The sequence below is a fragment of the Oncorhynchus tshawytscha genome, unplaced genomic scaffold, assembly GCF_018296145.1.
Source record: "Oncorhynchus tshawytscha isolate Ot180627B unplaced genomic scaffold, Otsh_v2.0 Un_contig_14536_pilon_pilon, whole genome shotgun sequence".
NCBI classification, from domain to species: Eukaryota; Metazoa; Chordata; class Actinopteri; order Salmoniformes; family Salmonidae; genus Oncorhynchus; species Oncorhynchus tshawytscha.
This window is the reverse complement of record NW_024608792.1, coordinates 2,286-15,000: the sequence shown is the minus strand read 5'-3', so window position 1 is coordinate 15,000 and position 12,715 is coordinate 2,286. Positions and strand designations below refer to the sequence as shown.

General features: G+C 43.6%; 1 protein-coding gene across 1 annotated transcript; it reads right to left on the bottom strand.

Moving 5' to 3' along the window:
- Positions 1-2,115: 2,115 nt before the first annotated feature.
- On the bottom strand, positions 2,116-7,382 carry LOC112240329 (suppressor of cytokine signaling 1). Its single transcript, XM_042313671.1, is given in 5 exon segments — positions 2,116-2,992; positions 2,995-3,310; positions 3,741-3,913; positions 3,916-4,184; positions 7,009-7,382. Coding segments are annotated over 4 exon segments (813 nt in total). The 5' UTR covers position 4,184; positions 7,009-7,382; the 3' UTR covers positions 2,116-2,936.
- Between the last annotated feature and the right edge of the window lie 5,333 nt (positions 7,383-12,715).

Here is a 12,715-nt window from a genome sequence, read left to right as displayed (position 1 = left end):
CACAGATACTCATTAGTACTACATAGTACACAGATACTCATTAGTACTACATAGTACACAGTTACTCATTAGTACTACATAGTACACAGTTACTCATTAGTACTACATAGTACACAGTTACTCATTAGTACTACTAGTCTGTCTGTCTGTCCGTCTCACTGTCTGTGTCTGTCCGTCCGTCTCTGTCTGTCCGTCTCACTGTCTGTCCGTCTTTCTGTCTGTCTGTCTGTCCGTCTCTCTGTCTGTCCGTCTGTCTGTCTGTCTGTCTCTGTCTGTCTGTCCGTCTCTCTGTCCGTCTGTCCGTCTCTCTGTCTGTCTCTCTGTCCGTCTGTCTGTCTCTCTGTCTGTCTGTCCGTCTCTCTGTCTGTCCGTCTCTCTGTCTGTCCGTCTCTCTGTCTGTCTGTCCGTCTCTCTGTCTCTCTGTCCGTCTCTCTGTCTGTCTGTCTGTCTGTCCGTCTCTCAGTCTCTCTGTCCGTCTCTCAGTCTCTCTGTCCGTCTCTCAGTCTCTCTGTCCGTCTCTCCGTCTCTCTGTCCGTCTCTCTGTCTGTCCGTCTCTCTGTCTGTCCGTCTCTCCTTCTCTCCGTCTCTCTGTCTCTCTGTCTCTCTCCGTCTCTCCGACTGTCTGTCCGTCTCTCTGTCTGTCCGTCTCTCTGTCTGTCCGTCTCTCTGTCTGTCCGTCTCTCTGTCCGTCTCTCTGTCTGTCTGTCCGTCTCTCTGTCTGTCTGTCCGTCTCTCTGTCTGTCTGTCCGTCTCTCTGTCTCTCCGACTGTCCGTCTCTCTGTCTGTCCGTCTCTCTGTCTGTCCGTCTCTCTGTCTGTCCGTCTCTCTGTCTGTCCGTCTCTCTGTCTGTCCGTCTCTCTGTCTGTCCGTCTCTCTGTCTGTCCGTCTCTCTGTCTGTCCGTCTCTCTGTCTGTCTGTCTGTCCGCCCGTCTCTCTGTCTGTCTGTCCGTCTCTCTGTCTGTCTGTCCGTCTCTCTGTCTCTCCGACTGTCCGTCTCTCTGTCTGTCCGTCTCTCTGTCTGTCCGTCTCTCTGTCTGTCCGTCTCTCTGTCTGTCCGTCTCTCTGTCTCTCCGTCTCTCTGTCTGTCCGTCTCTCTGTCTGTCCGTCTCTCTGTCTGTCCGTCTCTCTGTCTGTCTGTCCGTCTCTCTGTCCGTCTCTCTGTCCGTCTCTCTGTCTGTCTGTCCGTCTCTCTGTCTCTCCGACTGTCCGTCTCTCTGTCTGTCCGTCTCTCTGTCTGTCCGTCTCTCTGTCTGTCCGTCTCTCTGTCTGTCCGTCTCTCTGTCTGTCCGTCTCTCTGTCTGTCCGTCTCTCTGTCTGTCCGTCTCTCTGTCTGTCTGTCTGTCCGCCCGTCTCTCTGTCTGTCTGTCCGTCTCTCTGTCTGTCTGTCCGTCTCTCTGTCTCTCCGACTGTCCGTCTCTCTGTCTGTCCGTCTCTCTGTCTGTCCGTCTCTCTGTCTGTCCGTCTCTCTGTCTGTCCGTCTCTCTGTCTCTCCGTCTCTCTGTCTGTCCGTCTCTCTGTCTGTCCGTCTCTCTGTCTGTCCGTCTCTCTGTCTGTCTGTCCGTCTCTCTGTCTGTCTGTCCGTCTCTCTGTCTCTCCGTCTCTCTGTCTGTCCGTCTCTCTGTCTGTCCGTCTCTCTGTCTGTCCGTCTCTCTGTCTGTCCATCTCTCTGTCTGTCTGTCTGTCCGTCCATCTCTCTGTCTGGGGGAGGGGGTAGGACCGTCATTGTAAAATAAGAATTTGTTGTTAACTGATAAGGAGCATTATAAAATATTGTCTAACAGCAACACACAGACCGACAGGAAGACGGGGCTGAAATATATATGTCATATTTATTATCCTTTAAAACACCCTAGAGGTAGTCTGCACCGCAGATATGATGCATAGTACACAGTTATACTCATTAGTACTACATAGTACACAGATACTCATTAGTACTACATAGTACACAGATACTCATTAGTACTACATAGTACACAGTTACTCATTAGTACTACATAGTACACAGTTACTCATTAGTACTACATAGTACACAGTTACTCATTAGTACTACATAGTACACAGTTACTCATTAGTACTACATAGTACACAGTTACTCATTAGTACTACATAGTACACAGTTACTCATTAGTACTACATAGTACACAGATACTCATTAGTACTACATAGTACACAGTTATACCCATTAGTACTACATAGTACACAGTTATACCCATTAGTACCAGAATGTACACAGTTGTACCCGGCAGTACTACATAGTACACAATTATACCCATTAGTACCAGAGAGTACACAGTTATACCTGTTAGTACCAGAGAGTACACAGTTGTACCTGTTAGTACCCGAGAGTACACAGTTGTACCTGTTAGTACCAGAGAGTACACAGTTGTACCTGTTAGTACCAGAGAGTACACAGTTGTACCTGTTAGTACCAGAGAGTACACAGTTATACATACAGTACTGTAATATTGTGTAGCGTAAACATTCGTTGTAAAGTTTGTAAACAACATTGTAAACATTGTAAAGTATTGATGCTTGAGTTGTCGTGCTACAGCGAACCCAGCCCTGCCTACAACGGCAGAACCAGTCCACTAACCAAACCGTCCACCTCACAGGGTCAGCGACCCGGATCAGAACACAACCCCGGTGGTGGTTCTTTAATGCAGCCGCCCCATAACCTGTCGTTGTTGTGGTGGTCCACATATATACGGTCCCTTAAAATCCTCCAGGGACCACCACCAAACCGGATAAACCCAAACCAAGTGTGACCTATGACCCTGTCGAGTAGTGCACCGTTTAGAGAATAGGGTGCGGTTTTGAACTCTGACCTCGTTTCTAACCACGACCCGGTCTCTAGTTTCAAAGCGACCGATCCGAAAACCCTTCAGTACCGACCCGAAATCAAATCAAGTCCCGCCTCAACGGCATCCTCTGTGACATCATATCCTGTAAGGGAACTCTAACAGGAAGTGTTTTAGGATTGGGTTGACGGGACCCTGGCGACCCGTTCCACCTCACCGCCGCACGACTCCGCGACCTGTTTCCTGCACAGTTCCTGGAGCGTAGGGCGCTGCTTCCTGTACGGAACGGTCAGGCTTTTCTTAGAGGAATGAATGTAGTGTTCGAGCAGGAAGAAGAGACAGGGGAAAGAGTGCTCACTTCCTGCCAGGCTGAACCGTTGTCCCTTATAGACGATGCGTACGCTGACCGGGCCGCTGGCCGCGCGATAGGACAGCGTGAAGAAGACGTCTTTCTGACGACTGTCCCGGATCAAGAATGTTCCTGTGGCAACGTCCTTCAGTCGACTGTGAGCCTGCGAGAAGAGGAGGAGGAGGAGGAGGAAGAAGAGGAGGAGGATAGAATTAACATCAAAAAGATTTGGTTGTAAAATAAAAAATCACTTCTCCTTTAACTTCATGTCATCTCGTTGGATTTTGAAATCTCTTATTTATCAGTTTATTACATTAATGACAGCTGTCTCTGTTCCTTTACTCTGACCATTATTGTTGTGAAAGGGTTATATAAATAACATTTGATCAATCAATCAAATGAATTTTATAAAGCCTTTTTGTGCTTATACAGAAACCCGGACCTAAAAACACAAAAAAACAGCAAGAAATGCAGATGTAGAAGCACGGTGGCTAGGAAATAAAACTCCCTAGAAAGGCCCAGAAAACCGAGGAAGAAAACCTCGAGAGGAAACCAGGTTCTGATCAGATAAATTGATAAGATTGTGTAATTACCTCCTCCACTCCTAGCGGGCCCCAGTAGAAGCCGGAACGTTCCAACATGGCGGCCGTCCGGGTGATCAACAGGAAGTCTACCTTGCAGGGGAACAGAGGAAAGTGGGTGGGCACTGGGTCCAGGAGGGGAAGAGGAGGCTGGTGGTCTAACAGGTCTGGTCCTGGGATAGGGACGCCACACACTGGTTGGATGGGCGCTGACGGTGTGACTGGGAAACTGATGATGATGACGATGGTGGTGATGATGATGATGGCGAGGTTGCGTGGTGGTCCGAGTGTGGAGTCGAGAGGAAGGTGGAGGAGGCGCCTAGAGGTCTAGAAGGTGATGATGATGACGATGGTGCTTTTGTTGTTGTGTCTTGTTCTTCCACAGCGCTGTGAGCGACCATCCTACAGGGGGAGCGGTCCCAACCCTCTCCCATCGCTACACAGTTCCCTGGCATCCTGAGAGAGAGAGAGACCGTCAGACCACTACTACTACTACTACTTATGATAGGAGCTATGTTACCCTGGCATCCTGAGAGAGGGAGGGAGACCGTCAGACCACTACTACTACTACTACTACTACTTATGATAGGAGCTATGTTACCCTGGCATCCTGAGAGAGGGAGGGAGAGACCGTCAGACCACCACTACTACTACTACCACTACTACTACCACTACTACTACCACTACTACCACTACTACTACTACTACTACTTATGATAGGAGCTATGTTACCCTGGCATCCTGAGAGAGGGAGAGAGAGACCGTCAGACCACTACTACTACTACTACTACTACTACTTATGATAGGAGCTATGTTACCCTGGCATCCTGAAAGAGGGAGGGAGAGACCGTCAGACCACCTACTACTACCACTACTACCACTACCACTACTACCACTACCACCACCTACTACTACTACTACTACTACTACTACTACTACCACTACTACCACTACTACTACTACCACTACTACTACTACTACCACTACTACTACACTACTACTACTACTACTACTACTACTACTACTACTACTACTACTACTACCACTACTGCTACTGCCACTACTACCACTACTACTACCACTACCACTACCACTACTACTACTACTACTACTACTACTACTACTACTACTACTACTACTACTACCACTACTACTACTACTACTACCACTACTACTACTACCACTACTACTACCACTACTACTACTACCACTACCACTACTACTACCACTACTACTACCACCTACTACTACTACTACTACTACTGCCACTACTACTACTACCACCACCTACTACTACTACTGCTACTACTACTACTACCACTGCTACTACTACCACTACTACTACTGCTACTACCACTACTACTACTACTACTACTACCACTACTACTACTGACTACTACTACTACTACCACTACTACTACTACCACTACTACCACTACTACTACCACTACTACTACTACTACTACTACTACTACTACTACTACTACTACTACTACCACTACTACTACTACCACTACTACTACTACCACTACTACCACTACTACTACTACCACTACTACCACTTCTGATAAGATCTATGTTTCCATTAACTTGTCCAGTGATTATTTCTTTTAAATCAACATTTAGAAAAGTTTTCCATAGAAAATAGCATACGACAGCTGCCTACCATTTTAAAGCTGCAAATATGTAAGAAATGTGAACTATAGATCTGTCATTCTCATTGAAAGCAAGTCTAAGAAGCGGTTCATCTGTTCTATGTGCTCTATTTCTATGCTTCCCATTCTATAAAAATTCAGTTTTTTTTTTTTGCAGTTTTACTATCACCAGCTTCAAACAGCTGAAAATGCCGATATTTGAGGTTTTATGGGAAATGTAGTTCACAGGGGTTTAGATGTGGTACAATGATCCTTGGAACTCCTGTAAATGGTGAAACCTGCCAGCCAACCAGAAAAGCAAGTCGAAAGCAATTCATTTATTTAAAAAAAAATTAAATAATAAATACACAGTTAGCAAATCAAATCAAATCAATTTTTATTTGTCACATACACACGGTTAGCAGATGTTAATGCGAGTGTAGCGAAATGCTTGTGCTTCTAGTTCCGACAATGCAGTAATAACCAACAAGTAATCTAACTAACAATTCCAAAACTACTGTCTTATACACAGTGTTAGGGGATAAAGAATATGTACATAAAGATATATGAATGAGTGATGGTACTTAGCATCATCATTTGTTTTGTTTATTTTAATAAAGAGGGTTAGACAGATAGAAAAATCCACCCCTGTTCAATGGATAAAATGTTGTCGACCTTCGGAAAATGTCTCCTATCTCTACCGTTTCCGTGACACCTCTCTCTCTCAATTCAATTCAAGGGGCTTTATTGTCATGGGAAACATGTGTTAACATTGCCAAAGCAAGTGAGGTAGATAATATATAACGTGAAATATCTCTGTCTCTATGTATTTATATATATATATATGTTGTTTGTCTTATTAAACCCGGCTCAATGGAAACCTAAAATGTCTACAGTTACCGGGTCTGTCTGCCTACCTACCGGGTCTGTCTGTCTACCTGCCGGGTCTGTCTGTCTACCTGCCGGGTCTGTCTGTATCTGCCTACCTACCAACCTACCGGGTCTGTCTGTATCTGTCTGCCAACCTGCTGGGTCTGTCTGTATCCGTCTGCCTGCCTACCTACCAACCTGCTGGGTCTGTCTGTATCCGTCTGCCTACCTGCCTACCAACCTGCTGGGTCTGTCTGTATCCCGTCTGCCTACCAACCATTTAACTAACTGATAGTCCCACAGATGTTGGGTCAAACCTTTAAAAAAAAAAAAAAGACAACTGTTGCCAAGAGAACAAACGTGGATTGTAAACATTCTCCATCCTAGCGAGGTAAATTGACATTGATTTAAACCAACTCTAAAGCTGTTCACAGTATAGTAGTATATATACAATAGTTTATATGGCAGTAGATATTAGTAGTAGATGTATCCTAGTTCGTCCTGTTTCACTGGCCCCAACCTTACCGCTATAAAGCAAACGGGAATCGTGTTTTAAATGAGTATATTATACTGGTGGTCATGTTGACTGTTGTCTAGTCCAAAAATATATATATTTTATGACTTATTATGTAGAAAATGGTGTATTGTCAGGTTGCTTTTATTACGGCGCAATTGAATTGCACAATAGTCAATGTTGCGAAACAAAACTAAAATCTATTTGAAAGAAGACAAAAAGGTCAAATCCGCAATAGGCAGCCATGTTAAAATATTCTTACCGTTTTGCAAAACGAGTGCAATGTAGTTTCTTTTCCTGATGCACTTTTTATATTTTCCGACGTTTTTAATCACAGAATCACAGCGGTATTAATCCTGTTCTTGATCATCAATAAACGTCCAAACTAGTAGAGAGAAGACGCGGTAATCCGACGGTATAGTATATCCACATTGTCTTTCACATCCTCTCTTACTCTCTCTCCTTGTTGGTTTGATCATCTGTCCGCCTGTGATCGGTAAGGAGCTAAATAAACGTTCAGCACCGTGCACCACACCAACACACATCAGTTTCGCTTTCATTTTAAAGTGAACACGGTTTCTGAGAAGTCCTCAGTAACTGTCCTCTCCACCAGGGGTGTCTCTCTCTCTCTCTCTCTCTCTCTCTCTCTCTCTATAGTTTCTCTCTGGCGGGTTTCGCTTCCAGTCAACATTTATAGTAAAGCTGTCGCTTCACAGAAAAACAACTAGTCTCTTCACTTTTTCAAACAGTCTCGTTGTGAAGCAGGAATCCACGTCAGTTTCAGTTTATCTGATGCCTTCCCCCATAAATACACCAGTGACCACATTCGGAGAAGCGGCCGATGGTTTTCGGAACTGCTTTTTTACATCTTTTTTAAACGTCCATGACAGAAGTCGTCTACTTGAATCTAAAAGTATTAATAATTTGTTGTTGTTGTTTTTTTAAATATACTTAAGTATCAAAAGTAAAATTCTAAATAATTTGAAACGTTTTTCCGTAAAAGAACATTTAAAAAAAAAAAAGAGAATTGTGCAGTCTGGTTTGCGTAAAATAATTGTAAATATATGTTGAGCGTCAGAAGGGGGGAAAAAGGGATTCGGTAAAATGTATATACTTTTCGTCGGGAATGTAGTGAAATAAAAGCTTAAATATGTCCAAAATATAAATAGCGGAGTATAGATACCCTTGAAAACGACTTAAGTAATGCTTTAAAGTTCAGCCCCTCACGACACCGGTGCTGCACACGCCGCTCCCCATCCCCCACAACCGGAGTTTGAGACATTTTATTTATTTCACCTTTATTTAACCAGGTAGGCAAGTTGAGAACAAGTTCTCATTTACAACTGCGACCTGGCCAAGATAAAGCAAAGCAGTGCAACACAAACAACAACACCGAGTTACACATGGAGTAAAGACTTTTCCTATTGTGTACAGTCAATAACACAATAGAAAAATCTATGTGCACTGTGTGCAAATGTAGTAAGATTATGGAGGTAAGGCAATAAATAGGCCATAGAGGCGAAATAATTACCATATAGCAATTAAAAACGAGTGATAGATGTGCAGAAGATGAATGTACAAGTTTTTTAAAATGTATTTAACCAGGTAGGCTAGTTGAGAACAAGTTCTCATTTACAACTGCGACCTGGCCAAGATAAAGCATAGCAGTTTCGACACATACAACAACACAGAGTTACACATGGAGTAAAACAAACATACAGTCAATAATACAGTATAAACAAGTCTATATACGATGTGAGCAAATGAGGTGAGATAAGGGAGATAAAGGCAAAAAAAGGCCATGGTGGCGGAGTAAATACAATATAGCAAGTAAAACACTGGAATGGTAGATTTGCAGTGGAAGAATGTGCAAAGTAGAGATGGACATAAGGAGGGAGCTAAATAAATAAAATAAATACAGTAGGGAAAGAGGTAGTTGTTTGGGCTAAATTATAGATGGGCTATGTACAGGTGGGTTTGGCGACGAGTATGAAGCGAGGGCCAGAAGTATACAGAATGGTGACGTCTGTGTAGAGGTGGATCAGAGACTCACTAGCAGCAAGAGCAACATACTTGATACACTGCTTAAAAAAATAAAGGGAACACTAAAATAACACATCCTAGATCTGAATGAATGAAATATTCTTATTAAATACTTTTTCTTTACATAGTTGAATGTGCTGACAACAAAATCACACAAAAATGATCAATGGAAATCAAATTTATCAACCCATGGAGGTCTGGATTTGGAGTCACACTCAAAATTAAAGTGGAAAACCACACTACAGGCTGATCCAACTTTGATGTAATGTCCTTAATAAAACAAGTCAAATGAGGCTCAGTAGTGTGTGTGGCCTTCACGTGCCTGTATGACCTCCCTACAACGCCTGGGCATGCTCCTGATGAGGTGGCGGATGGTCTCTTGAGGGATCTCCTCCCAGACCTGGACGAAAGCATCCGCCAACTCCTGGACAGTCTGTGGTGCAACGTGGCGTTGGTGGATGGAGCGAGACATGATGTCCCAGATGTGCTCAATTGGATTCAGGTCTGGGGAACGGGCGGGCCAGTCTATAGCATCAATGCCTTCCTCTTGCAGGAACTGCTGACACACTCCAGCCACATGAGGTCTAGCATTGTCTTGCATTAGGAGGAACCCAGGGCCAACCGCACCAGCATATGGTCTCACAAGGGGTCTAAGGATCTCATCTCGGTACCTAATGGCAGTCAGGCTACCTCTGGCAAGCACATGGAGGGCTGTGCGGCCCCCCAAAGAAATGCCACCACACACCATGACTGACCCACCGCCAAACCGGTCATGCTGGAGGATGTTGCAGGCAGCAGAACGTTCTCCACGGCGTCTCCAGACTCTGTCACGTCTGTCACGTGCTCAGTGTGAACCTGCTTTCATCTGTGAAGAGCACAGGGCGCCAGTGGCGAATTTGCCAATCTTGGTGTTCTCTGGCAAATGCCAAACGTCTTGCACGGTGTTGGGCTGTAAGCACAACCCCCACCTGTGGACGTTGGGCCCTCATACCACCCTCATGGAGTCTGTTTCTGACCTTTTGAGCAGACACATGCACATTTGTGGCCTGCTGGAGGTCATTTTGCAGGGCTCTGGCAGTGCTCCTCCTGCTCCTCCTTGCACAAAGGCGGAGGTAGCGGTCCTGCTGCTGGGTTGTTGCCCTCCTACGGCCTCCTCTACGTCTCCTGATGTACTGGCCTGTCTCCTGGTAGCGCCTCCATGCTCTGGATACTACGCTGACAGACACAGCAAACCTTATTGCCACAGCTCGCATTGATGTGCCATCCTGGATGAGCTGCACTACCTGAGCCACTTGTGTGGGTTGTAGACTCCGTCTCATGCTACCACTAGAGTGAAAGCACCGCCAGCATTCAAAAGTGACCAAAACATCAGCCAGGAAGCATAGGAACTGAGAAGTGGTCTGTGGTCACCACCTGCAGAACCACTCCTTTATTGGGGGTGTCTTGCTAATTGCCTATAATTTCCACCTGTTGTCTATTCCATTTGCACAACAGCAAGTGAAATGAATTGTCAATCAGTGTTGCTTCCTAAGTGGACAGTTTGATTTCACAGAAGTGTGATTGACTTGGAGTTACATTGTGTTGTTTAAGTGTTCCCTTTATTGTTTTGAGCAGTGTATATACAGAGAAAATAGTCGTCCCGAGAATTGAACCCTGTGGCACCCACCAAGGGCTATATCTGTTCTTAGTTCTACTTTTTTTTTTAATGGGACATGCTTATTTAAGATGGTGAGGAAAGCATTTTTAAAGAATAACCAGGCATCCTCTACTGATGGAATGAGGTTTACAGTAGACTGAATACTATAGGCCTACAGGTTTACAGTAGACTGAATACTACAGGTTTACAGTAGACTGAATACTATAGGCCTACAGGTTTACAGTAGACTGAATACAATAGGCCTACAGGTTTACAGTAGACTGAATACTATAGGTCTACAGGTTTACAGTAGACTGAATACTATAGGCCTACAGGTTTACAGTAGACTGAATACTACAGGTTTACAGTAGACTGAATACTACAGGTTTACAGTAGACTGAATACTATAGGACTACAGGTTTACAGTAGACTGAATACTATAGGCCTACAGGTTTACAGTAGACTGAATACTATAGGCCTACAGGTTTACAGTAGACTGAATACTATAGCCCTACAGGTTTACAGTAGACTGAATACTATAGCCCTACAGGTTTACAGTAGACTGAATACTACAGGTTTACAGTAGACTGAATACTACAGGTTTACAGTAGACTGAATACTACAGGTTTACAGTAGACTGAATAATATAGGCCTACAGGTTTACAGTAGACTGAATACTATAGGCCTACAGGTTTACAGTAGACTGAATACTATAGGTTTACAGTAGACTGAGTACTATAGACCTACAGGTTTACAGTAGACTGAATACTATAGGCCTTTTACAGTAGACTGAATACTATAGGCCTACAGGTTTACAGTAGACTGAATACTACAGGTTTACAGGTTTACAGTACAGTAGACTGAATACTATAGGCCTACAGGTTTACAGTAGACTGAATACTATAGGCCTACAGGTTTACAGTAGACTGAATACTATAGGCCTTCAGGTTTACAGTAGACTGAATACTATAGGCCTACAGGTTTACAGTAGACTGAATACTATAGGCCTACAGGTTTACAGTAGACTGAATACTATAGGCCTACAGGTTTACAGTAGACTGAATACTATAGGCCTACAGGTTTACAGTAGACTGAATACTATAGGCCTACAGGTTTACAGTACTGAATACTATAGGCCTACAGGTTTACAGTAGACTGAATACTATAGGCCTACAGGTTTACAGTAGACTGAATACTATAGGCCTACAGGTTTACAGTGAGACTGAGTACTATAGGCCTACAGGTTTACAGTAGACTGAATACTATAGGCCTACAGGTTTACAGTAGACTGAATACTATAGGCCTACAGGTTTACAGTAGACTGAATACTATAGGTTTTACAGTAGAGACTGAATACTATAGGTCTTCAGGTTTACAGTAGACTGAATACTATAGGCCTACAGGTTTACAGTAGACTGAATACTATAGGCCTACAGGTTTACAGTAGACTGAATACTATAGGCCTCAGGTTTACAGTAGACTGAACACTATAGGCTACAGGTTTACAGTAGACTGAATACTATAGGCCTACAGGTTTACAGTAGACTGAATACTACAGGTTTACAGTAGCCTGAATACAGGTTTACAGTAGACTGAATACTATAGGCCTACAGGTTTACAGTAGACTGAATACTATAGGCCTACAGGTTTACTAGTAGACTGAATACTATAGGCCTACAGGTTTACAGTAGACTGAATACTACAGGTTTACAGTAGACTGAATACTACCTAGGTTTACAGTAGACTGAATACTACAGGTTTACAGTAGACTGAATACTATAGGCCTACAGGTTTACAGTAGACTGAATACTACAGGTTTAGTAGCTGAATACTATAGGCCTAGGTTTTACAGTAGACTGAATACTACAGGTTTACAGTAGACTGAATACTATAGGCCTACAGGTTTACAGTAGACTGAATACTACAGGTTTACAGTAGACTGAATACTATAGGCCTACAGGTTTACAGTAGACTGAATACTATAGGCCTTCAGGTTTACAGTAGACTGAATACTATAGGCCTACAGGTTTACAGTAGACTGAATACTATAGGCCTACAGGTTTACAGTAGACTGAATACTACAGGTTTACAGTAGACTGAATACTATAGGTTTACAGTAGACTGAATACTACAGGTTTACAGTAGACTGAATACTACAGGTTTACAGTAGACTGAATACTACAGGTTTACAGTAGACTGAATACTATAGGCCTTCAGGTTTACAGTAGACTGAATACTATAGGCCTTCAGGTTTACAGTAGACTGAATACTATAGGCCTACAGGTTTACA